Consider the following 27861-nt stretch of genomic DNA (forward strand, 5'->3'; position numbering starts at 1 on the left):
TTACAGGCCAAATGGTGACCATGTGGTGCTGTGATGATGGGTTGAGTCTGTAGACCAATCAGAGGCAGAGTAGCATTGGTCTTCATGGTGCGACGGATCTGAAAGGAATGCAACTAACAGTGGTGATGGTGAGGAGCTCAACCCCGCTGCAGACATCACCACGATATTGCGGATACCGATTGTTGTGGAGAAAGTGCTAAAGTCAAATGGTGAGGTCAGAAGGGAAGAAAGTGTTCAGGAGCCTCTGATGTCTTATGCTGTATTATTTATTGACGCTTGGCCGAGGAGAATTAGAGACACTCTCAAAGTTCATCAGAAGTGCCTGAGTCGGTCTCACATTCTGCCCAACTCATGCTGGTGGATCGACTTTAAACCCCAAGATAACACCACAAATACTACATGCCCAGAATTAGTCAAAGAGAATGTCTTTACCCATGGAGATGTTATTGTCAGCATATTCTAGTCTAGAGACACAGATGTCTGTTTACGCAGATTGGACCGTCAACAACAAGCTATCTATTATGTCTATGAAGGCAGCAATAGGTCTCTTTTCGACCCTGGCCACCACAGTGTTGAGATAGACTGGCACCTACTGTTCTCAACCAATGCCAAACAACTAATACTGCCAAGGACCGCAAGGCCCACACGTGACCTTGTGTAACCCAAGGATAGAAAATTCCATAACACCAATAATGCGGATGTACCTGTTGTTCAACATCACTGACAGTCCCAAGCATCATCTTCTCCATCCTCTACTTAAAAAACCTCTTTCACCACCTGGGACTGGCCTGGCCTGATCGTGGCCTTCTGACGTTAAAAAGAAGAAGGTTGAGTGAAGACGACGACGAGACTAATGGTCGAATAGAATTAGTGTTTAGACTTAGAGACGCTGTGGCGGTGGCAGCTGACTTCTCTAACTTTATGGAAGAGCACTTTGCATGGTTACAACATCCACTTAGCTTAGCAGCTCTCAGGATATACGAGTGTGTGTTTCACGTAGCTGCATTTGAAATGAAAGGTCACACATACACACAGGTCTCTTTGTTTCTCCATAAGCCGGATCAGAATTGCAAAGTGTACCTGAGGTGTTAAGGTCTCACGTAAACTGGCCACAGCTCTTCCATGACTTTGGAGTGAGTGCGTGGGAGAGCGAGGAGGAGGAGGAGGAGGAGGGATGAATAAACATTAGCTGGCACAGCATGCATACTGTACATATTGCAGTCAGACGGCGAGAGAATTGGTGTTCACATCATGTAGCTCGCTGTGCATGCATATTACAGTAGATGCTGATGGTTTCTGTATATCCATTTGAACTCTGGGTAAATATTTATCTTGCCATATGGCTTTCAGTCAGATGTTTAGAGATGTCTGCAGTTATGTTCCCTGTAGGTATGCCGGGATCTCTGATCCGTGTTGCTGGAGATTGCCGGGAAGACTTAGAAATACTCTGACCTCACGGTTGATCTCATAAAGCCATTACCTGCCGTGTGCTTCCCTAAAGATTCTTTAGGGTGGCTTACAGGTCACTTCCTTCGAGATTGGATTACTTTGATGAGGCTTAGAGAGAGAGAAAGAGAGCGAGAGAGAGTTCGGCATCCTGATGTTTGTTAATCAGATCTCTGCTTAAGTGAACTAAATATTAATGAAGTTGATGAGCTGAGATGTATTTATAAGTGCGGTCTGAAATGTTGCTAGACGAGTCAGGTAGAACGTACAAGCATTTTCAGACAGGGACAGATAGATGGGCCTTAACTACATTACAATTCTGAGAAAACAACATATCGAGTTGTTCCCTGGAGTCGTACCCATACTTGCTGGGGATTTAAAAGGGGCAGTGTGTGGGATTTAGTGGCATCTAGTGATGTAGTTGTGGATTGCAGCCCTCGCCTCTTCCTTCCTAGCGTGAAGAAAAAAACTACGGTCTCTCGAAATGCACAAAAACCTGCCCTATCCAGAGCCAGTGCTTAGTTTGACTGCTCTGGGCTACTGTAGAAACAAAGGTGGACTCTAACAGGCTCACTCTGGCTTACAAACCGAGCTAACAGCAGCTAACAGCAGCTACAGTTCTCAGCACTTTACTGGACCTTTAAGATGCAACTCTGTGCCCTGTAGATTAGAGCTACGACTAAAAGTCAGTCTGTAATTCACTCTTTTTTCGACACCTCTTAACTTCCTCAGGCATCGTCCTCTTCAGTCTGTTCTCCTCTGCCATTTTGTCCATAGAGGCTGCTGAGCCCAGTTACATTGCCCAGCTCTGGTTCTGGCATGACAGAGCTCCAAAATACCCCCCAGTGCTCTGATCTCACAGTCTGGGAAGCCCGGCTAACAAACTGAGCTAACATTAGCTGACAGCAGCTACAGTTGGCAGCAGTTTACTTCACTGTCCATCAGGAAACTCTGTAAATACCAGAGTTGAGGCGGAGGACCTCCATAAACGATGAGCCAGTGAAATAGTTGTAGTAACAGTGTTACATACTTCTCACGGGTGATCATAGCTGATTAATAATTTATTTATTCATCAATTAATAATTAAAAATCTGTTATTTTATGATAGAAAAGTTACATAATGTCTTTTTAATGTAAAATACTTCACTATAGAGCCGCCCTGAGTAACTTTTACCGCAGGCAATCACTACAGCGGCTTTGTCTGAGAGAGATGTATGGGGAACATTTCACACAATGCAGCATTTAATCAAACGAATCAAACCTCAAGCTTTCCTTCCTCCTCCTCCGGCTGCAGCGTTACATCCATTTGGTCAGCCAGCGGTGCGTGTAACTTGAATCTGTTTGGCTCTTTGAAGCATGCATACTGTAACTATAAATGAACTGTGATCTCGGTGTTCAAATGTGGGATGTTTGTCAAGAGTGTTTTTATGTTTAGAGCTGCACTGCTGATTGGACAGAAGGCCGTATAAATCGATCCATATTCCTGCTGCTTATCGGGGTCAGCATCATGTTGGCAGCAGAGCTCCAGGCAGCCTGAGAGACGTATTAGTGATGTTGCTGTCAAGCTCTCACTTCCAATAATCCTTGAATCAAGTCTCCGCTGTAGTCGACTTCTGAAATGAATCGTTGCTCGGTTGTTGTTGTTGTGTGGTTTGAATCTGAGCGCTAGACCGGTGGTGTAAAGTTTTGTCTACAAATTCAAGAAGAGGAGGATTTACTCCTCCCTCTCAGTGCCTCACCATTCTCATTCAAAGCTGGATGTTTTCTCCTTTTTTTTAAAATAAGCTTATTATGCTGGCAGCAGGCACATTTTCTAATCACAGTCAGCGAAGCTTCACATCTTATCTAGTGTCAGCATTCGCTGGCTTTGCTCTGCAATTCTGTTTATGCTTTTTAAAATGTAATATATACACTCAGTCTGCTCACCAAAACATACTGTACTGGAAACTGTTAGAGTTTCTTTAAATGGTCAGATGGTTGGATATATATTCTCCAGAGGAAAACAGAAACTCAAAGATCTGTTGAAACCGTCTGGTTGACTGATTGGGGAACAAAAAAAGATTAACCTAAAGGTGAAGCAGGATGAAATGAAAGTATGATTTATAGATATAAATAAACATGTTTAACTCTATAATGCTGACCTTTATTTCACTAAAATTAAACTTGAATCCTTTTTTATTAGTTCTGCAGTCATTGAAATTCAAATTGGAGGTTAGGAGGCTGTACACACCATAAAACGTCTGAGAACCGCTGTGTTATAAAAGTTTAACAACTAAAAAACTACAATATGTGTCTGTCTGTGTTTATGTTTGTTGGCACTAATTAGCTAGATCCTTACAAGCAAAATGGGCACAGCAAATTAAGATTTTAATGTATAATTCTTCTATGTGTCTCACATAAACATGGTTCCCGGTTCTTTCTGCGTACTTTCTCTCCGGGTACTCCGGGTTCCTCCACAGTCCAGAGACGTGCAGGTTAATTGGTGACGTACAGGTGTGAATGGTTGTTTGTCTCTGTGCGTCTGCCCTGTGATGAACCGGTGACTCGTTCACGGCGTACCTGCCTCTTACCCGACACCAGCTGCGATAAATGTTTCTGGGAAATGGATGGATGGATTTCTGTTGATTCTTTTCAGCATTTTCTCTCCCTCAATTTTAGCCGTAGCCCTCCTGACACCCCCGACTTTAAAAAAACACTGCTCTAAATAACTATCCACATTCTTCATTCACACATGCTGTGAGGAAAAAAAGCCTGAATTTTAATCTCTGCTCTTGAGTCTGAGGCTTCACCTTGTCTCCTTTTTAACAAGCTCTTTTTACCAACATGACAGACACGAAGCACCAAACAGAAATCTTTGAATGGGGGTCAACTCTACATCTCTGTCTTGTCTGGAACACACTAAACTAGATAGATTAGATTCAACTTGACTGTCATTGCACAAAGTACCTAGACAACAAAATGCAGTTCAGCATCTAACTAGAGTGTGCAGAGTATGTACATTAGGGGTGCAACAGTACAGGTAACCCACACTGCGGTCTGTACAGTACCTCGGTTTTTGGGCCATGGTTTCAGAGAACAATTTGTTTTCTCTCTTAATTCTTTCTTTAAAACTGTAACCATACCATCGCTGGTGATATGATAGGTGAATTTGGTGTTCCTGGTGTGGGATCAATAAAGTCTGTTACAGCAGCTCACAATGTACAAGCTACAAAAAGGTACGAAAGTTCTTCCTGCAGCGACCCGGTTTCCGAAAGCCGTCCAGAGTTACCAGCGAGTCCGGAGTGAGTTCATTCAACCAACGTCTCTGTGATGCTACCTGGTTAGCGCCACTAGTTCATGTTATTGAGTAAAGATCTTACGTTCTCCGTGGGAACAGACAACGTTTGTACAGTCTAAACCGTGACTATAAAACCAACTTCTTCACGCTCACCCTCGGAGTGGAAGTGAGATCGTCACATGTAATAATAATGAAGAGAACTAAATGAAATCTTCTGAACAGAAAGAATACGCAGCAGTAATCTACCACAAACCCATTAAACCTCGAGTAAACAAAGCAAAGACAGTTTTTATTGCATCTGTCATAAAATTCATTATTAATTTAAACTTGCCAAGAGAGAGACGAGCTCGTTCGGCTGTTAGTCATATTGCAGCAAGTTTCATGAAGGGGACGGCGTGTGTGTGTGTTATTATATTTCTTTATTGTCTTTGTATTGTTTCATTTCAGTGACTTATCACTGCGCAAAGTAAATCAGCTCCAACAAACTGAGTTAGGAAGAGTCGCGGGGAATCTGTGTGTGCAGATCCTGGAGCTCGGCTCTCCGGGGCTGAAGCGCGTTGATCTCATTGTGTCACAAGAGGTGTAGTCACACACCGGAGCGTGGTCACCAGCTCCATAAGGCGTGAGCGTAAGGGTGTGTTTTGACTTGTAGAATTCAAAGTGCCGTGCCGAGGCGTCGCGTCCTCTCCTCACCTCGTGAGTCATTCTCTGGAGAGCCAGTTTCAGGGGAGGCCCGGGCTCGTCGTCTGTTTGACTTCATGTCACTGTCCTTTGCTTCGTGAGTCACGCTGTCACTGCAAATCAACCCTGAACTGGAATACATGAAGATAAGAGCAAAAAAAGATAAGATTATTAATAATTAAAGTGTCTTTGTAGAGTTTCTGTTACGTTTCTGGAATTTATTTTAACAATAAAAGGAGGTGAGGTAACTGACAAAATAAATATGCATAGATAAATCCAGTAGCAGCATGAGATATAATAAAAATACAGTAGACATACATTAAAATTAGACCTATGAGATAAATCTGAATTTAAATTAAACCTGTGCAAAGATTTTTACAAACAGAAAAATACTTGAAAAGATAGATTTTTATAGAAATAAGAACTAGAAATGCAGATAAAAACTATAACCTGCAACCTGAATCATGACTTATGGTGCGAAAACTGTGTATTATCTTTTTATGTCCTCCGTGCCATGACTGACCGAAGAGTTCCTGCGTCTGTCTGTGGAGCAGGATATGGACAGCAGTCTGCCTGGTGAAGCTGTTGTGCAGAGGGTGGTGGACGTTGTCGCAGTATGGGTGTTATAATATAACCTACAGTGTACTCTCTTAAAACCAGGGTAATTAAATTGAGAAAGAAAAACCTCTAGTATCTAAACTATTATGCTTCTAACTACAATAAAATAATAAGTGTGTGCAAATCAGTCAAATTAACTAAATCTAGCCTCGTCCCTAGGCAACAAACAAACCTCAAAACAAACATAAGCATGAAAGAAAACAGTCTTATGTTTCACACGGTAACGCGTGGGCCTTGAGGTCCTCGGCAGTAGCAGTTGTTTGGCTTCGATTGAGAGCAGCAGATGCCAGCCTATCTCAGTGTCGTGGTGTCCGGGGTCAAGGGAACCTAATTTTGCCTTCTTAGACATAAAGGCTTGCCGTTGACGTTCCGTTAAGATAAACCGACAAGACTAGAATGTGCTGACGGTAACACAAACGTAGATAAAGACATTCCCTTTGACTATTTCTGGGCGTGTAGTATTTGTGGGGTTTAAAGTCTGACCACCAGCATCACTTCTGATGAACTTTGAGAGTGTCTCTAATTCTCGTTGGCCAAGCGTCAATAAATAATACAGCATAAGACATCAGAGGCTCTTGAACACTTTCTTCCCTCCTGACCTCACCATTGACCTTTGACCATTGACCATTGAGTTTAGCGATTTCTCCACAACAATACTCATTGAAAAAAAACACGGGTCAACACAAGAGTTAAAGTTCACGATAGATTTTCGAGCATGGGAATTGGAGGGATGAACCGGGTGCCGCTCCAATCATAGTCCTCCACAACTGGGACCAATCAGGGCCAAAAACACTTCACACAGTCATACCCAAGACGTGTTGGTCGTTGTAAAAGTTCCATAAAACAACAGCTAACTGCTGTTATTGTTATGATAACAATGCATCAAATGACTGTAGAGTCACTCACACTGATGAATGTGCAGAGAGTTGAATCACTTGACTCTGCAGCTCCCCTTGGCTTTTCATTTTCAACTCATTGTTTAGCTGATTCACTCTCGCCGCCTCACCGTCTCTTAAAAACACGACCCACTTAGCATCAAACAACAGACTGACACACTTTGCAACTGCGGCGTGAATTCTGGATGACGCTGAACTCAAATTGCTGGCTTTAATCTGTGTGGAGAAGCAGCTGAAGGAGTACGACTATGGGCTTAGTTAGAAGTAGAAAAAAAAAATCATTCAATGTACGAAAGATGTTGAATGTAATGAGGTTTAAATGGAGCTTCCGGCTTAAAGTATATGAAGTGTAAAGTTGGAAAAGCAGGAATGGGATGGAGGATGAAGATATAGTGTACGCTGGGAAGTTTGTTTGAGGAAGCAGCTGAAGGAGTGATGGTGAAGGAGATGGGAGTCAGAAAGAGTCTAATTAGTGTGATTGGGAGTGGAAAGTTTAATAAAACTCGATGTTTGAAAGTTGTGAAATATTTTAAGGTTTGTTGAAACGCTGACGAGGAGAAGCAGCTGAAGAAAGCTTCCAGCGCTCACACAGGTTTAGTGTTGGGTTGTTTAATCTACGATAATACATCAGGAGGGCTTGGTCGGTATGGATTTTGTCTTACCGTGGTAAATAAACATAATGCATCCCTGCGGTTTTATGGTTTACCACTAATGCATGGATGTGTTTCTGACCCAATCAGACGTCAGGTAAGTCAGGTCTTCAGTTCATGTGGTCATCGTCCCCAGATCATGTTTTCTACGTGAAATATGAATTTGTAAGTGACTCGCACCTCTAGCTGTTTAACAAATATAGTTATATACAGGAAATACTGCTTTTTAAAACATTCATATTGTCCTTTTTTTTGATTGATACATGGAGTTTTTCATTCGGCTGTTGACAGCTTGTTTGCTGAGTCCCCCCCCCCCCAAAAAATAAATTTATCTCCACCGTCTGACTGAACTCCTTGAGTAAGCTCCAGCTTTACTCAGCACAGTTCAGAGAACCTAAAAAACACATCATTTGAAATAATTCAGATATATGCATTCACCTGCATGTTTATGTCTCAGTCTTCATTTTGAATGAAAGAATAACTCGATGAGCCTCAGTTAACTGTAAGATATCTGTGACGTGTGGTGAATGATTTGTATGTTTGTAGTGTCTTCTGCACTTTTGTTGTGTGACAGTTGAGAAATAAATGACCTTACTGTACCTTCTTAATCTGGGAAGGTGGAACAACATTTGTGGGGAACTCTTAAGTCATTGTCAAAGTGTTCGTTATGAACACGAGGAGGAACATCTCAAGGGTCCATCTTAGCTGTAGCACCAGACAGACCACCAGGCACCCGGCATCCAAAAAAACACAATAAAAACATGAAGCGTACAATCCATCATACATTTTTACAGACGAATCAATGTAAACAGCAACAGTATCTCACAGCGAGACTTCTACTGCTTCTGTTCTGTGAAACAGACCTAGATGAGGTTGTTTGGTTGGAGCCATCTTATCCCTTAAATGTACATCTACTTAAAATAGTTAATATTTCAAAGCCTAATTTCAACAATTAAGCTTAAGCTTGTTAAACTACTAAAACTTCATTGCATCATCACAGTGCAAAGGTGATGTCCACTTGGCGTGCAGTCGTGGAACGAACAAACCGTTTTAAGTCTTAGTATTTGTCGTAGTTGATGTAGTCAAATCTTGGTAGAATCAAAGTCTTATTGTGATGAAAGACAATGATGTCCAAGAACAGAAGAGATGAGTGTTAGCAGCCAGTTATAGTTTGGGTTGTTGGTGCGAGAAGGAAGAATAGTTATTATCTGTGTTTACGTTGTGTGCTTGCTGTAGAATCCCATTAACACTGTTGAACTATCCAAAGTGTATTTTTATTATATTTGAAGCACTGCAGCTCTTCTTTGCTTTTTGTTTGTCTGATCTGAGTGTTTGGACTATTTGAGCAGTCAGGTGGAAAGTCTCCAACCTCTTTCTCTCTCTCGCCAAAAATAACCATCAAGAAGAGCTCCAATAAGACTCACATGCATCTCTTTGATACGTAAGAAGCTAAGAAATATTGATCTGTTGTCAGTAAACTTATTATGGCTCCAAAGATAATGGAGACGCAATGAAGAAAAAAGAAGATTATCTTTGTCTGGTATAAAATCTAGATTTTATAGGAAACCAAGATCTCATGGATAATAATGCAACTGAAAGTTTTTCCTTAAAATACTACAACCTGACCCTGATGAGGACAATATTCAAAATAAATGAATGATACAAATAACATGCATCTCCCAAAAACATTGAAATATTAACCTCTTCCACTCCATTGCATTTTTAAATTTGGGGTTCAGTATCTTGCCCAAGGACACTTCGACATGCAAACTGGAGGGGATCGAACCACCTCTGATTAGTGAACAACCCACTGTACCTCCTGAGCCACAGCCCTTTCCATTCCATATTATATTCCACCTCTGCCGCGTTCTGTGAGTACAGCCCACACACTGGACCTTTAAGCCCTATCTGTGTTCTGTTAAATGTGTCTGTAACCGAGGTCAGACACAGAAAAATGAGCTTCAGTTCTTCCCGGTTATTAAGCTGCTCTGGCACACGTCTCGTCAGTGATCTTCTACCTTTGAGACAGAGTGTCCAGGGCTGACCTCTGAGTTCATCTGGGAACATGTTTACACTGTAAGAGAGATGTTCTGTCCTTTTCTTTGGCTTCACATGCTGATCTCGGATCAGAGACTGTTAGAGATATAACTGCAGAGTCATGAGGGCAGATTTTCTCCGAGCTGTTAGAGATTATTAGACTTGTTTTTATGTTGATCTGTACTATTGTTCCTCCTGTTCGTCTTCTCCGACGCCACATTATCCAGCTCCACATTTTTAGTTTGTGATTGTCGTAAGAAATACTGATATCCATGTAGACGAAAGTTAGTTAGTAAGAACCCAACGTTGTGTTGGTAATCGTTAACACCATACACCTGTGAGCCACAGTCTTGTCCTTTTAAAGTTCGGGAACACTTCACACAATAAATAATGAATACATATTGTAACTCGCTGGTGAATACTGTGGAGCATTTAGCAGCTAAAGAGCCGAGATGTTTCCCTCAGGAGCTGGTGGAGACCAAAACAGAGTTAAAAGAGAGTCAATACTCACCTTAAACTCACCCGTAGACCAGGAACACGACTCTAAATGGATGATAATGTGGCTCTGCTAACAAATTCACCTTTATCAACTTAAAAATTGACATTTATACTGATGGATAAAATTGATGTGTGTTTCCGATCCCCTCATTTGACAAAAAGTCCTTTATTGCAGTTTTAACCAAAAACTAGTTTTCTCTCCACGTCTTGTCACGGGATGTTTGAACCTGCACAGAACCTCCTATTTGTTGCATGAAAAACAAGTTGTGTTATTATTATTTATTATTTCCAACAAAGTGATTATGGTCATTTTACCTTGAAATGGTGTTTGGCCTGATAACTGCGAGTGCTCGTCTCTTCAATCCTCCTCTACAGCTGTAATCAACAGAGCAAAAGACGGCAGTTGCACCTGGTTGGAGGGTTGGCAGGCGGCCACTCTCTTCATTTTGTCTCTCTGTGATACAGTACAATAGACTTCATGACGTGTGTGGCACTGATTCAGACAGTTAATGGTCCAGTGTGTCAGATTCAAGGGGAGAAAATGGCACAAAAAGGCAATGGAAAAGAACATGTTGCATTGCTGCATCCTTTTTTGTCGTTATTAGCTGAACCAGAGTCATCTTTGTCCTCACCCCCTCATCCATTCTCACTCAAATATAATAACAATAAACAAGATTAAATGTCTTGCTTAGTGCATCATTAAGGAGCCATTTCAGTGTCAGCAAAAACATGGAGATGAGCTGTTTTCACAACTGTTGAGTCTGTGGACGAACTCCCGCTGACGGATAGGACGATTCTGTAAAACTCGGATGCATATTTTACCATTAGCAAACAACTTTATCCCGTCTGTGCGTGTAAACACACCCAAATATGCAAAAATAATGCAGTATGGGTGTTAAAATCAGTGACCTTTTAAACCCTCCAGCCTGAGAATGAGCTCTAATTATACTATGATAGAAAATCTTTAATATCTACTCATGACATTTTGCTTTTTATCTGCCTGTAAAAGGTACAGAGGCCCAGAGCGGTCATACATTCATTTTATTTCCTCCGTTTTCTCAAGATGTCGAGTTATTTATGTCATTATGTTGAATTAACAAGATGATTTTCTCGAGATCTTAAGATAACAAAACTTTTTTTCCCCGAGATAACGCCGTAATTAATTTGAGATCTCGAGAAAACCAATGAAAGTAACTCGCTATCATGAGAAAACAGAGGAAATGAACGTATGCCCACTTGGGGCTTCCATAAGGAATAAATAGGGTTTGAATTTACTGTAAATATGGATTTTTATTTGTTAATTGCTAAACTATTTTGATAAATAACGATTTAAATCGAAAGTTTTCATATCAAACTTTATGATTTCAGCTGCTAAACGTAGAAGAGTTGCTGCTTTTAAATATGAAACTAAAATTTATATCTTTAGCTTTTGGACTGATAAAATAAGATATATAAACAGGCTGCAGTGGGCATTTTTCAAAATAAGACTGTCTGGTCACAGTAGAAAATAAACAAGTCCAAAGGTCTAACATGGTAAACTTTCATTTCCAGCATTCTCAACAGAGACTTCCAACATAAAATACTGGATTTTTTTAATTAAACAAACATAATGTTTAGACAAAACAAAGCTTTAATTTGCTGACTTGTTAAAGCAATCTAATTCGTCAGGGTGACACATTTTAGTTATGAAACGAACAAGCCCGGTTTGAAGACAGCAGGTCGAGTCTTCATGTTGCTATTAGAAACCTGATATTGGCGCCTCTTTTGCTCTGATTACCAAATAACGTGCTGCAGGGAGCGCTTCAGTGCTGATTCATAATTCACTACAAGGAGAGCAGTAATGCTTTTTGTTGATTCACCGTGTTTGGTTAATCAATTTTAATAGTTGTAATCTCTGGTGGAGTGATTGTGTTTTCTCTGTTATTATCTCAATCATCGTCTCTTTTCTCCACATCCACACAGTCGGCCTCTTATCAAACACAGAAGAGCTTTACAGCTTTGGGAAAGTTTAGCCTCAATAATAGACTAAAGCCATCAAAGATTCACATTTCTGACACAAACACCCGTCAGGAAGTTTGTTTGACAACCTATATTTAAATATTTTAATACAACTTGTAATTTAGTTCCATTCATACGGGGATACAAAAGATCATCTAACTTGCAATAATGCTTTTTAAAACAGTAAAAAAGTTGGTTCTTCATGGTGATGCTATAGAAGAACCTCTTTTGTGTCTGCAAGGAACCGAAAATTTTACTTCTTTGGTCAGCAGACATATAAACTCGCCCTCCAGCTCTTCAGCTATCTAAAAGTCTTAACACAAGTTTGTCACACTGATTTTAAACGGCAATATCACACATAGAAAACACAAACTTTGTTCTGCAAGGAACCTTTCACCTTTTGTTTCTTCAAAGAAACATTTATTATCACAGGATTTAGTGTAAATATGTAAAATTTTGTGTGAAAATTAATACATTTAGTCAATTGTCATTTTAAATGCAACGTTGATTAAATTACTTTTACAAATACGAATCGTTCACTAAAACAAAAAAGTGGTAGGATGTTAAGCGTTACAATTGGAAATGGCACCACCACAAGAATTCCTCCATACAGCCACAAGTCAGTCCAAAAGTTAGGCCAGACATGTCAAACTCAAGTCCCATCCTATGAGATAAGATTTCATACATCTATCAGGCCAAGAGCTGCCACACAGGTCGGGATACTGTCATCGGTCTAAGACCTGTGTGCACCACCCATCAATCAGCGGTTAGCGGTTGACCGCACCGCGACATTAAAGCCCTCCAGAAAATGACCCAAAAAAAAAGGTTGACTTAGAGACTTTGACACCCCTGGGTAAAGCCTTACCACAAAAAAGGCTGTTCAAAGGTGTCTAAACTGTCCCTTTGTTGGTGTTGTTGTTTTAAATAAAACCAGGTCACTTTGCTGCAAAAGGTGACTCAAGGAACCAATAATCAGTATTCAAAGAACATTTTAAAAGGAAATAAAAGAGATTCAAAAAGTGCTGAAAACATCACTTAATGAACTCTTTTTATGCCGTAAACACCAAAAAATATAAATAAAACATTCCTCCAGTGTATTACGCTGTGTACAATCACTTCTACACTGAGGCAGAGAGATAACGTGGCCTCGGTTCTTCAGGCCTGCCGATAAATTATCCTCTTATTTCTTTAATTATTAGCCAAACAACCCCGACCCCGATAAGAAACCACTGGGAGGAACGTCGGACAACGCTTTAGAACAATTAAACATAAGCCCTCGCTCACTACGGTCTACCTTAAAACACTTACAGTGAGATAAAGTACGATGAAGCCTGAATCATACCCACGGGATGAGTGCTAAAGAACACTCTGCATCAACATTAACACACTGTGGCCTGCGCAGAGCTAAATTATTTACCTGTATGGATTTGAGGTAATTATTCCACATGAACCTTCGTTCCAACGCCGGTCTCAAAGGACCTGACAGGCTGTGTCTAAAATCCAATCATTCAGGAGACTCAGTTAGGTTACATGAAAACATCATTCTTTATTTATTTGTTTATACATTATTGTCATATCTGTTATTTATTAACACGAACTTCAATGTCAGGACTTTGAAACATTAAAGTCTGCAGTATGAACGCAGTGTAGACCAACGAGAAACATTAAAGTCTGCAGTATGAACGCAGTGTAGACCAACGAGAGCAGCTGACATGTGGATTAAAAACACAGTGTATGATGGGAATAAATGCATCTTATTAACGAGCCAACAGATTGTTATAAATATGCACACACACGTCATCGCGGTGTGTTGGAAATGCATTATAAACTTCGTCAACCTAGTCAGTCTCAGATGCAATATACATATATAATATACAAGATTGGTTTGTGTATGTACACTTAATAATAATTTACAAAGTTTATGACTCTTAATTTTAATCATTAAAGAAAAATATAGTAAATTGAACCCATTTAACCCTACATTTAAACCTTCATCTTTATCATGTAACTGAATTTTCACTTTATTATATATTTAATATCACTTTGGATTGGAAGAATATGACGGTATTCTACCCAAAAGAATCTTTCTGATGATCAAAAAATTAAAAAAAATGTCTGTTTATTATGTTCCAAAATGTAATTTTCACTGAAAAAAACACAATTTAATGCAATTTTATGTTTAAATATATAAAGTTTAAACAGCTCTAGGAGCTTAAAGTAATTATTTATTTTAAAATTTATTGTAATAATATATAATAATACTAATTCTAGTTGTAGCAGCAGAGTTGGTAGTAAATTAAAGACTTTTAAAAAGTTTGAACGCACAAATATTCAATATTTGTTGAACAAAAAGTTCAGTTAACTTCTTAAATGTTAAATTCACATTAAATTAATTTTCTTGCTGAAAACTACAAATATGCAAATATCTTTGATTTCAGTTTAACAGCTGGACACAAGATATTTCCTCCATAAAGTTCATTCTTGGTGCAATGGAGGCTTTAAAGGGCAAGTTTGTGGGATCAGGTGGCGAACCAGAGATCAGAAAGCCGATCGATGAGCCGGGCTTTCTTCTTCCTGATGCTTTTTTGTCTTCTTAGTCAGTGCCTGTTTTGGAGCAGTATCCCCCCCAAACAAGCAGCTGTTGTAACTGAATGACGTTGTCCAGGCGTCATGTTCTAAAATAATAGACCATTGTGAGGTCACAAATCATGCTCGCACATACAGGGCAAAAACAATCATTCCACATGGTGAAAGTCAAACATAGTGACGCAATTTAAATATGTAAATAAGCAAAATTTAACCCTAACCCTAAGGACACTTTTAAGTGTAGGACAGTCGAGTAGAGGTGCCACCTCTGTTATCCTCGAAGAGTTGAAACAAACTAACTCTGTAATCTGTCAGGAAAAAACACATATCGACGTCTAAATTGTTTGGTAGATAACAAAACTCTAACTCCAAAGAGTTTTGTTGCATTTTAAAAAAATCTAAGTCAATCATTTAAAATAAAGAATGTTGACGAGGGGGAAGCTTCATCAGTTTTAAAGGCAGGCTTCACTTCGAGTTAGCAGCCAGATAATCGTCCGACTCTCCCGTCAAATTAAAGTCAACGTCCGGCCTGTTCATAGTGATATCTTCATACTCTATGTGACTCCTTTTTTAATCTGGAGGAGGTGGCTCCTCCTTCCTGTATTATTCACTGTTTACAAATGAGATTTTTGGACCGAAAGATGTTCAATCAGTAATTACATAAACAGAGCTGACAGTAGTTTTATTCTTTCTTTGTCATACGCTGATAAAGATTAGCCCGCCAGTCTTCAGATGGCAGGTGGTGTTGACTTTTATCCTGCCAGTCCCACCCACATGTGCCCCGTCTTATCTGTTTCTCCTCCTCCGTCTGTCTGACTGAATCCAGTGCGCTGCTTCAAGTTGACATTTAGCGACAAAGACAGTGACATCCAGACACCAAGTCATTAGCTGACACTTTTGTTACGCTGTCAAGTCATCCAGACAGACAGGAAGGTCGACTTTAGTGTTTGAAATAACTTTAATGAAAGTTACAGCACCGAATATTACACAGCATCAGCTCCTCCTATGTCCCTCGTACGAGTGGAAGTTCTTAAAAATCCGTATGAAGCTTTAGACACGTAGAACCAGCGAATAACTATCGCTCATGAAGTGAACTGATGGGACCTAATTCCTGTAATATTAGAGATATAATCATATTTCTGAGGGAGCAGGACGGCGATGCAGCTGCATTTAAAACGGCTATGATGAATTTCACCGACTGTGTTTAAATTTACTACATTTGTTGAAATAAAGCCGCTGAATATGGAGTCCCAGGAGTGTAAAAATTAAAAAAAAGAATACATCTGTGAAAGAATAAATGTGGAAATATAAAGACAAATAACACAAAAAAAGTCACATTTATTTGTTTTTAAATATTAACTTTGGAATAAATAATTAAAAGAAAATGTATTTATTTTTATATGTAATTTATTAGTTTTTATACCTTTAATTTTACCTGTTGCTTTTGCTTCATCCTCTCTTCATCCTATCCTTAAATCTCAGACCTAAGTCCAAATATGTCCACATGATTAAGCCCATGGCATCAAAAATTTACTTCGTCCACGCTCTTAATTCTGCATAACTTTAATACTTAACTTTTAATATAATCTGAACAGGTGAGTTGTATATAAATTCACCCTCAGTACAGTTGTCATGAACGGGGAAATTGGACATTTTAACACAAATTCACAAACTTTCAAGGATTTCAAGGACCTGTGGGAACTATGTCAGTCTTTTGTAAATCTGGCACTAACCGGGCAGTTGCATTGTCCAAGTAAAACCAAGATAAAAACCATATATGACAGGTTGACCCTGCCAAAACTCAGAGGCTGCAAATCACATGTCCTGACACGACCTCAGCCTGGCTTCTCTCCGCAGAACAGTTAATACAGCGCAGGAACATTAAAGTCAGGCAAATTATTACACACACACACACACACACACACACACACACACACACACTGTCTGTTTGACATCCTTGAGATTTAAAGACGATCTTATCCACTAGTGTCATTCTCACTTACTGGTGATATTTTGGCTTTTTTCTACCAACTCAGCACATGACCGTGTTGTAATCACGTCTTGCCGGTATCACCTGTGTAGTGAGAGCTGATATATCTTATTCCTCTCTGCCATAGACCAGCGTTGTTGTCCAAAAACTATTAAACAACAAATGTGAGTCCATCACACGTGAATTTCTATGAATCCACAGGAGAAAGTAGTCCTGAAAGTTACTCCTGTTTGACTTTGTCAAAAACCTGCTGAACATAACCTCCGTGAAACAATCAGAAAACAACTTTTTATTTCTCGATGCCGGCGCTCCCTCACTCTCATTCACGGTCTATGTCGCTAAACCATCGGACACAAACCAAAGGAAACTTCATCGTGTCTTTATTTTGCAGCAGAGTACGAGCTGGCCTCATCAACAAGGCCCGGGGCGGGAGCACCCTCCACCCGCCCACACCCTTCACGTTACATTAACATCATCGTTCCTGCACAAAACTGCACATCTCTCTTCATCTTAAAACACATATTGTAGATTACAAAATGTAATATTTGCCCGTAAAGTTGGAATAATTTAGTCTTGAGACACATTCCTCTTTTTTAGTTGTGGTTGATGAGATTGATCAATAAAGTTTGGAGAAGATTCATCAAGAATAAATCACAGCCTCCATGTACAGACACAGATAGGTTAACATGTGGTGGTGCTGTGTGTCTAATTTTAACAACATTTCACCTGCCACAGATTTGCTCACGAGTCTCTTTGAATAGATATGAAATATAAAAATATAAAATTATAACTACGTCTCCTCATTATCACTTCATTCATTCCATCAGTTCACTTTCACACCCCCTTTTTCTCCCTCATCTCCTCCTCGTGCTCGCTCCACCTCGGCTTTACTGTTTTGCTCCTCCTTGCTTCCCCCATCAACTACCCCCCCTCTCCTCCTCCTCTTCCTCCTCTTCCTCCTCCTCCTCCTCCTCCCACTTTCCCTCGCTCTCTGCATTAAGCCCGGCTTGTCTCCCTCTACCTCTCTGATCCCCGGGAGCAGTGCTTATGGGAGCTTCTGAGACCAGTGTGAGCACTGCTGGTCTCCAGTCGTCTTCCCCAGCACTACAAGTGGAGGAGGAAGGAGGAAGAGGAGGAGGAGGAGGAGGAGGAGGGGTGTGTGTATCCTTTCTAAAAACCCGAGGCGGGAGAGGGGGGAAAAAAAAAGTGAGAAGGAGGAGGGTGAAAATAAGAAAAAAAAAATAAAAATGAGAGAGACAAGAGAGGATGAGAGCCGGAGAGAGAAAAATAGAAAAAGGAGTGGAAGAAGAGAGAGGGAGGCACGGGGAGAGAGGAGCAAATGAGTGAGCGAATAGGAGGCGAAGAGAGAGAGAGCGAGCGAGCGAGCGAGAGGGAGGGAAGCGAACAACACTGCAGACACTCGCCCACTGTCACTGCTCCACAGCCAGAGGACAGAGGCAGCGACGATGGAGGAGGAAGACCATCGCACCATCCGTCTGCAGCTCAGTCCACGTCCACGCTGACCAGGCTTCCCCTCCGGGACCATCCTGCACGCCGAGTTGGGACGAAACTACTCTTTACTTGTCCTTTTTTGTTGCAAGACCAAGTACCGGACCTCAACTCCTGCCGGACTGATAACACACACACACACACACCTCATTATTTCCTCCTTATCTTACCCTCATACACTTTACTCACCCTCACTCTCTCAAACTGAAGCACACTTCACTTCTTGTTGCCTTTTTTTTTTTTTTTTGAGGGCTGTTGTTGTTGTTGTTTTTCCTCCTCTACGCCGTGTTCGTTGACCTTCTGAGCTGAGTGGATTTACTTTTATCCTGTGGCGGACCATGGGGCTTGGGTGGAGGGGTGCAGCAGCAGCAGCAGCAGCAGCAGGGACCCTTCGAATAAGGACAGAGGGGAGCTGGTACCTTTTGGTGACATTGCTGCCGCTGCTGCTCTGTGGTTTCTGGAAGGCTCGCGCACAAACAGATGATGGGAAGTCTGTCTACTTCTGGGAAACAGGTACTGCCTCAACCACTAATTAGAGATGACATTTTTTTACATATGGAGCGTTTATGTTGGTAGGTGGTGAATGAGTGTGTTGCTGCTGTGGCATGTGACCTCCCACACTCGCACAGTCGCACACGTCTGATCTAATCATGTGTGTGTGTGTGTGTGTGTGTGTTTTCAGTTCATTATTTGTGTTACTGAAAGGTGCGATAACTTTTTTTGATTTTTAAGGAATAAATCTGTGCGTACGACACGGATATCACAGAAAAAAAAAAAAAATCAAAGCTTCTCGGATGTAGCACAGAAACAGACGCTTTAATTAACTCACACATGTTCACAATAACACCTCCAGACGACACACGCTCGCTCATGAATTTGTTATTTGGAGGTGCTGCGACTCTTCCAACTTCAAAGACGCACGCACTTGAAAGATGACCCAGAAATCTACAGTAGCGAGCCGTCTCCTCCTCATGTGGCAAAGCGTTGATCCATTTCTGAATGGATTACTTTCATCTCTCCCCGAGTCTCAGGTGATGCACCATTATTGAAATGTTGTGCTGCTGCTGCTGCCGCTGCTGAGCCCGTTTACAGCTACAGATACGAGATGATTGATAGGGCGATGCTGCACAATAGTGCTCGGGGTGAGGGAAGCGGAGTGGAATTGGTTTTGATGGTATTGATACAACATCAGGGTCGAATGAGCATCTTGTTGTTGGGTGTGTGCGTGTTTGAAATTCGTACATGTTGGTGATTGATGGGCGGGTGCACATGTTCTGCACTATCAGAGGAAGACTCACATGGAGTCAATTGAGTGTCACAGCAGGGGGGGGGATCCAGCGAATTATAGGCCACTGCCAAACATCCAGCTCCACTAATTTAAGGTTCTACAGCGAGGCCGTGATTATTACCGCGATGACTTCTGATGGACGCGGAGAAAATGACATTAAAGGAAGTCCCTTTAAGGCATAAATTAAATGACCCCTCTCGCCTGACTTGATTTAATCCTCACTTAAACCAGAAAAGCTCAGGAGGCTAAGGCGTGCTCGTCTCTTACGCAAACACCTAAAAAAAAAAATCCCCGATATTATCTCCAAAAAAACAAAAAGTTAAACTTCTCTTTCTTTTTTCTCCTCAAACTCAAACACCGTCCCCCCCCCACTCCCCACTCGCCCCTGCCCCGCCTTTTCCCCCCTCAGCACCAGTCCCCGGTTGACATATCCCACGTCTCTCCTGAGGTTCTGCATCTTTAAAGAGGATGTAGCTGAGTAAGGAGATTAAAGGAGCAGGGATTTAACAACCCAGGAAAGACAGCCCAGGGAAGAGACTTGAGAAAGAGAAAGGCAGAGCGAGCACTGCAGGCAAAGCAAGAGAGAGAGAGAGAGAGAGAGGGGGACTAACTTAACCTACATCTACCCTACTGTAGGTCATCGTGATTACGCCTCTCTCCCACGCTACACCACCTTTCTCCCACGCTATACACGCTCCTCGACGAGGGGAAAGCTCCAGGCTGTGCGCTTTGAAATGTAATCCACTGCTCGGAGTTTGTTCACTTCTTCCCAAATAAAAGGTAGCGCATTGATTTCAGCCCCGGAGTCCTCTCTCTCTCTCTCTCTCTGTCTCTCTCTCTCTCTCCTTCTATGGTTTGACAATTTGCCTGCAGAATATATAAAAAAACAAAAATCACACACAGGGCAATTTAAGGGTGCTTTGAATCACATCAAAATGTGATTATGTTTGCACAAGATCTGCATACTTTTTTCTCGTGCCAATGTGCGAGGCTTGTTTTTTATTTTAAAAAGAAAAATTATAAAATACGATGATGATGTTTGTGCACATTTGCAGAGTGTGCAGTGGAGGGAATATTCTCGTGGCAAGCAAATGCTCTGATGTTTTGCATATTGATGAGTCTAGCTGAAATACAGCCCCTGTCTTTGGAAAACTGTGGGGAATTCGGAGGGAAGGGCGCTGCGTTTGCCTTTTTATTGCCTTCTGTGAAAATGTGATGTATCTGTTTTGGGGAGGTGAGACAGTTCAGTGAGAGTTATATTCAAATGAGGCAGATAGAGACAACAGGCGCCGCCAGACACACCAACCGCAAGTGATATTTCTGAAGGTGTCGGTGAGGAGGATAACTGGAGGGGAAAGAGAGACGGGAAAAAAAACCCAGAGTGATTATAGTCGCCATGAGGACGGTTGCTAGTGATGATGATGGTGATAACGAGTTGCCACAGTTTTTCCGGGGCCTTCGAGAGATTGCAGCGAGTTTGTCTCCCCTCTCAGACGTCTATTTTTCACACCATGTTGTCGCTTCCTCTCAACTGTGTGCACTTCTCTTTCCTCTGCATCTTCTCCGGCTCTGTTTCACTGTCTGGCAATCATATTATAGATTGCATTTCCGAACTCGATCCACTCTTCGTCGCAAAATATGTTGAAATTTCTCAGCAACCGGTGAGGATGACAGTGGATCTAACATATTTCTGCTGCATCCTGCATATTCATAACACACACTCAGAGCAGGTGCATCTTTCTGGTAGTGTGTGTGTGCGTGCTTCATTAGACTGTTGTCAAGGTTTGAGCTGTCAAGACCTCACATGTCTGCCTGAGGACAAAGCAGTTACAGGTGGTTGAGCAGGTGACGGTGTATTCAAGCAGAAACATGCTGGAACGTCTCCAAATCTTCTCTCTGTATGACTGACTGTCAATGTTCCCTGTGCATGTTGATGATGGTGATGCTTCCAATCACACTGGTTTTACATCCCTGTCCACTAGGCGGGACGTCACCCACAGGTTTCTGAAGAGACGTGTTGAAGCTCAGTGTTCAACACGTCTGAATGACACCTGGGTGCTCACACAAACCACCTGTAGTGACGCCTACCTGTCAAAGTGTCCAGACGGTTAATTATGCATAACTTTAAAGTCTGTGTAAAGAGATTTATTTTGAAATTCATTAAATATGTTGGAAAATAGTTGCTGAAAACACGTAAAAACTGTTTTTTCACCAGTTTTCAGTCTCAGGATTTTGTGGGCGGTCCTTAAAGGGTGGCTCGATGACACGCTGAGGCCACGCCCCCACTGTCCTGGAGCTGAGAATTCATTTTTTCACCTAATTTCATAAACTTGTTGATATTTTTAATAATTCAAATTTAGCTGGGTCGTAGATAACATTTTCTTCTTTGATCTGACAAACTCAGAACACATTTTTATTCTGACTTTACACGGACTTTAAGCCCTTAAAGGTCCAGCGTTTATCCAATCCAATCCACTTTATTTATATAGCACGATTTTAGCAAACACATGGTTTTCATAGTGTTGTACAACAAGATAAAACACAATAAATAACACAATAGAAACACAATAGAAACATGAAGTAGATAATAGAAAGATAGAAAACAATAAAATAAAATGAATAAAAAGCACTACCCGCACAAGATCATAAATAAATAAGTAAATAAAAATATGCATGTATACACATAAAATCAACCCTCTACATGGTGTTAAAAGCCAATGAGAAGAGGATTTAGCAGCATTTAGCAGCAAAGTTGCAGATTGTAACCAAATGAATAACATGTAGGAAAACCTCACATAAAAAACAAACATACATATTTAGATCAGTGTTTGGTTTGTCTGTTCTGGGCTACTGTAGAAAAATGTCCATAAATATTGGACCTTTAATATAATGTGAACAGGTGAGTTGTATATAAATTCACCCTCAGTACAGTTGTCATGAACGGGGAAATTAGCTACAGAGACCAAAACTGTTTTTTGTACCAGGCTGTAAACATGTTTATTTCTGCTGTGAAGTTGGACATTTGAACATGGGGACTTATGGAGACTGACTCACTTCTGGAGCCAGCCTCAAGTGGACGTTTGAGAAACTGCAGCTTCACTTCACAGCCACTGAGGCTGCCGCTCACCCCCTCCCTGAATATGGGCCCGTAATCTTTCCTGAGATCCAGATTATCTGTCATTCGCCTCTGGCGTCTGATCAAGCCAATCCCGTCTCACCCGCCGTCTCGCTTCATCAGGTCAAGTCACACTTCCTCAGCACGTGTCTTCCTGCCGCGGGTCATTAGCCCGTGCACGACTCCGTCCAACTAATTGTTCCGACTTAGTTACCTGAATCAGGAGGTTTGAGTCACCACGCTGGCTCCTTATTTAGCCCGATGACTCTGTATCATTCTGGCTTCTGATTGGCCACCTGTTACAGTAGCTTCCTGGATTTCAGACTGTTTACACGTTGTGTGTCCACATGTGAGTGTGTTTGTGTGTGTGTGTATTTCTGTATTTGTCATCCCTGTGTCTCTAATGACCTGTCACTTTGCGGAAACAATGGAGTTTTAGTCCTACACGGCATCATACACTGAAGACCACTGCAGCTCTCAGCGCTATGAACGAGATGCTGTGTGTCACCACATCCTGCTGATGTCACCTTTCAATGCACGGGGACAGGACGACTGGCTCTGACAGGCCATTGTTAGCCGAATACATTCCTCCCTTTAGCGAGGCACTGGCAGTGAAGGATGTCACCCTCGCTGTGGGTTATTAGCGGCTCTACCACAATCACTTGCTATTATGGCGTGCCCACCGAAGAGGCCATCCTGGAAATTGAGGGAGAGCGGGTGTGACGGGTTCACAAGTTCAGTACAGCGAGCCAAGGTCATTAATATGGCAGAGCGCCTTCAGCCAAACTGATTATAGACACTGAAAGACAAGGCGAGCTCAGAAAGTAGAGCCTTGAGACAGACAGAAACTAAAGTGCAGTATCGATCTCGGACTGATCAAGCGTAAAGTTGCTTCCCTCGCCTTGTTTTCTGTCGAGGAACCAACAAAGCGGCAATCTCTGCTTCTGTGAGGTGAAGCCAGAAACTGTTGGCTCCAAAAACAAGTACATATCCATAAGCCCCCACGCTAAAATGTCAAAATGACTTCACAGCCTGGTACAAATTTACCAAAGACTGACAGTTCCCATGGGTCCTTGAAATCCTTGAAAGTAGTCAGGAGGCGGAAGAAGCAGGGCAGCCAACATGACGGTGGTGACGTCACGGACGTCCATTCTTGAGTAGAACTAGTGTAAATTACATCTATTGTACACTTTACTGCTGTAATGAAGGATATAACAACCAACACCGGCTACCTGGAGCCTCTTATTTGGAAACTTGTCACATTTTGGGTTTTATTTGACTTCAGTAAGTCTGTCTTTTTGTTTTCATTCTTTTTGCTGCCTGAAATTTCTGTGGAATGAGTTTGAATTCTCTCATTCTATGAAAGGATTTACCTTTGTTTGCATACTTGCATCGATTCATGTCCTCAGCTGACACGAGCGCCGGTTTAAATCCGACTCTGCGGTCTCTGCACTCCCCGAAAATCCTTTTTTCCTTAAATAGCCGTGCGCCGTGTGAACCTGTGTTATGTCCGACAGTTGTCTTGAATCGAGCCAGAAACAAACACACGCGCGTCTGTGTGTCTGAGTAGCTACCAGCAGGAATGTGACTGGCATCATCCCAGATGAGAATATCCCTCGGAGATTCCTGCCTCATTTCAGTGAGTGCATTACAACGTGACCCTCTCTGACCCTAATTAGCATAGCACCTGAGGGCAAACAGTGCGTCTGGTTGGTAATTGGCCAGCCTCTGTTTGAATTCCTTAGCAACAGGCAACAAATTTAGGCCATGCATATAAATTAAAAAAAGAAGTTCCTTGGGATTTTCATTTTTCTTCATTACACAGTGTGCCAATGGGTTTTATTTTAATTCAGTATGCCTGTTTTTGTTGTCATTTTTAGTTCAGTCTGATTGGAAATGGAGGCTAATTGTATCGTATGTGTCTGAAAATGAGCCCTCAGCAGCAGCTTGTGGAGTCTGCCTCCGGGAAAGCAAGTGGCCATGTGTCCTCAGCATCTTCACCGGCTGTTTGTCAAAGTTACTTTCTGCCTCGGTGGAAGTGGAGTGCATCTCGAGCTCCAGCGGAGTCGGTGTCACCCCATCAGAAATGACACGGAGCTAGCCAACAACAGCATGACATTGCACTTTATTTTTAAAAAGTCACTTTTGACCCAGATTGATCTGGTTTGTGGCTTTAGAGATATTACTCCACTGCAGACTGCTGCTGCTGTTTTTTGAAATAGCCAATCCGTCCAGCGGAGGAAGACGCCAAAGAGATGCCACAGTTTGTTTAATCTAAGGCCGAGCTCACATTAAGACCTGGATATTACTGATATAGGAGGGATGGAAAGATTAGAGATTACACTTCATCCAAAAAACTTTATTTAGACTGACTTAATAGGATTCCCGCTGCCTTATTCTGCCGTAGTCAAATGGCTCATAACATATTTTATATGTGGCACTATGTCATGCTGCTACACGAGCGGTGGTGGAAGGTCACGGAGTGAGTAAGCAGATCAGTGATAGATTTATGTTTTTTTTCCTGATTATCAGCCTTGATCTGTCTGTCTGCTGTGTCAAAGCGGTGCGTGATAGAAAAGTCTGACCTACTCTTGTGTGTACGCTCGATTATCATGATTCATATAGCGTCTCGTTGAATTTAAAGAAATGTATCTAAAACTGAAACAAAGCACAAAATATAAACACACTAAGAGCTATTTATTATCTGTTTAATTAATTCTAAATGCACCCAGAACAGACTGCAGAACAGACGGCATGTTGGTCGTACTAGAGTTGGAAGATAAGTTAAACTCTTCCATCTTGTCATAACCATAAACCGGCGGTTGCTGAAATATTCAGCCAGGTGTCCGTCCTGCTTCCTGTCAGAGTTGCAGATGGAAGACGTGGCGTTTGATACACGCCAATAAGTAAATGACATAAACTAAAATGTCAGCAAAGGAAATATTCTTACACCTATTTTCCTTCACTGTAAACCGGTTACTGTGAAATTCACACGCAGCTGTTGCTTGTATTTGCAGTACACAGTAACGTAAGTAAAACTCAGCCAAACCGTCCAACAGTTCTGACAGTCACTAACTCTAAAGCTTTAATTCATCGAGTTAGACGTGAAAATATTCGTTCTACGGAGTCCGACCATAACATTTGCAAACTAAAACAACAGAAAAATGGACAAAAAAATGTCCTGACAGCTGACATATTCTTCAACGCCGGTGATTTATGCCTGGACACTTTTGTCGTCTACAGTTTCACTTCAAAAGGTGAAGGTTAGTTGCCTCACTGAAGACCTCTTTGAGGGTAATTACCATTTTCATTCATGTCCCCTCCTGGATTTGCAGAGTCATGCCTCACAGCTCAATCTGGAAAACGTTCACTTTCGCTTAATTTGCTCTCTTTTACCAACTACTTTCCTCCAGAAACATGCTTGTGTTTTCCTGCCACACAGAGGTCACGTCTCAGTGGTGTCTCTCCACAAACGAGAACCCAAACACAAACAAATCTTTGCCGAACGTCTCGGGAGGAGGAAAGCGAGCGCTTTCATAGTCGGGGAGTGGCATTCAAAACAGGCCCTTTTACCTCCCCCGAGAGGCAACGAGGCAGCTTCATTCGGGCTGAGAGGAATAGCGGCGTCGTGTCATTGAAGAAAGCTGTGACATTTAGTGGCTGCACTGCCTCCTCCGATGCTACTCTAATAAAGCCGTAGAGATGGAGAGTAAATATCCTCCCATTCATCCACCAGCCGTGCCGTTAATCCTTCATCTCTCCCACTGGGCATCGCTTGTTTTTTTCTCAGCTGTGGGCTACTCACAGGCATATTTTTACAGCCTTTTCTTTATTTTTAACATAAAAGCTTCGTGTGTCACAGTCGTTTGGGTGTTGTTGCTTTGTCGTCTCGTGGGTAAGCTGGTGTACAGTCGGATGCTATGGAAAGATTAATTCATCATTAGATCATGTGATGAACTGTAAACACGGACTGCTATAATCCACTGTGTGGTTAAGGAATCAAAGCTATTAAATGTTGCTGAGTATCATGAGAACATTACATTAGTATATTGAGCCGCCGCTGCTGCTTTGAATCTTCTATAATCACATTGCTTTTTGTTATTGAAAGTCACATTGTAGCTCTGCAGCTTTGACCCCATTCCCGAATGATTTTCTGCTTGTTTTTTGTTTTTTGGACCATGTGTTCCTGGTTCATTGAGTAAAAATGGTGCAGTAATTCCTCAGAGTACCCTAAGCAACAGTGACAGGACACTGGCTTTAGGTAATTGTTTGTGACAGTGTTTGCCAATCCCTGATTTGATTGTGTTGTTCTGTGGAATAATGTCGACCCTACTGTCTCCTGACTTGTTTTGTTTAGTAAAAAAAAAAAGAAGGACAATAATTAGGAAGTCTGGAGTCTCTCTAGAGCCATGTTAGGAGCCCTGTGATGTTTGTTACACAGAACCATGCTGGAAGTCGTCTTGTCTTGAACTTAAACCAATCATATCAATGAACCACAAAACATAGTCAAACTCGTACTGAAGCCCATATTTTAGCATATATATATATAGGATGGGGTATCATTTAAAATTTTTCGATACCAGTACCCTTAAAACGATACCGATACCAATACTTCATTCGATACTTTTTTTTCCAGCTTGATTTGATATTAATCATGTGAAAAGAAAGCAATCAGTTGCGTAAATGTCACGTAATGATAACCAGCCAACTCCGCGTGGCTTGAACCCGCTTTACTGCCATACAAACTATTGGTGAACCAATCACACGGCGCATTGAATCAAAGAACGCTTGTGGTGATTGGCTGCGAGAAAAACCATAGAAACACTTTTTTCTTGATCTGGGTACAAAAAGAACCGATTGCAAGTATCGTCTGACAGGCACAGTTTCGATACTACTTGGTACCGGGTTGTTTCGGTCGCTACCTGAAAAGTATTGAGTATTTATTATTGAGTATTGAGGATTAGGAGTGTGGCCGCTTTGATTGACAGGTTGATGGCTTGTTTGAGCACTCACGCTTCATTCAGTGGTTGTCACACACACCTAGCATTAAACCACACCTGTAGCTGCCAGTAGTTCCTCATAGGATGCTGACTGGTCCGTAAACACATAGCTTGAAGCCTGGCAAGACGGACTCTCACGTGATTTCGTTAGTCCAAATTTTATGGTAGCCCATTCATTCCCAATGAACCACATGTTCTTCCTTCCCTTACACGTTTTAATTCTATTCATACTAGTCACTTTAATATTAGCTACCTCATGCATGGTATATATT

General features: G+C 41.5%; 1 protein-coding gene across 6 annotated transcripts in view; it reads left to right on the top strand.

Moving 5' to 3' along the window:
• thsd7ab (thrombospondin, type I, domain containing 7Ab) overlaps positions 1–27861 on the top strand; it is a 190355-nt gene that overhangs the window by 21352 nt on the left and 141142 nt on the right. The window contains exon 1 of one of the 6 annotated variants that reach the window (XM_027286089.1): positions 17966–18699. The exons of the other annotated variants lie outside the window; for them this stretch is intronic. Coding sequence (XP_027141890.1) covers positions 18525–18699 — 175 coding nt within the window. The 5' untranslated portion in view covers positions 17966–18524. Of the gene's footprint in view, positions 1–17965; positions 18700–27861 lie in introns of those variants that run through there. 6 annotated transcript variants of the gene reach the window in all.

Source organism: Larimichthys crocea, chromosome XIII, assembly GCF_000972845.2.
Source record: "Larimichthys crocea isolate SSNF chromosome XIII, L_crocea_2.0, whole genome shotgun sequence".
Taxonomy (NCBI): Eukaryota; Metazoa; Chordata; class Actinopteri; family Sciaenidae; genus Larimichthys; species Larimichthys crocea.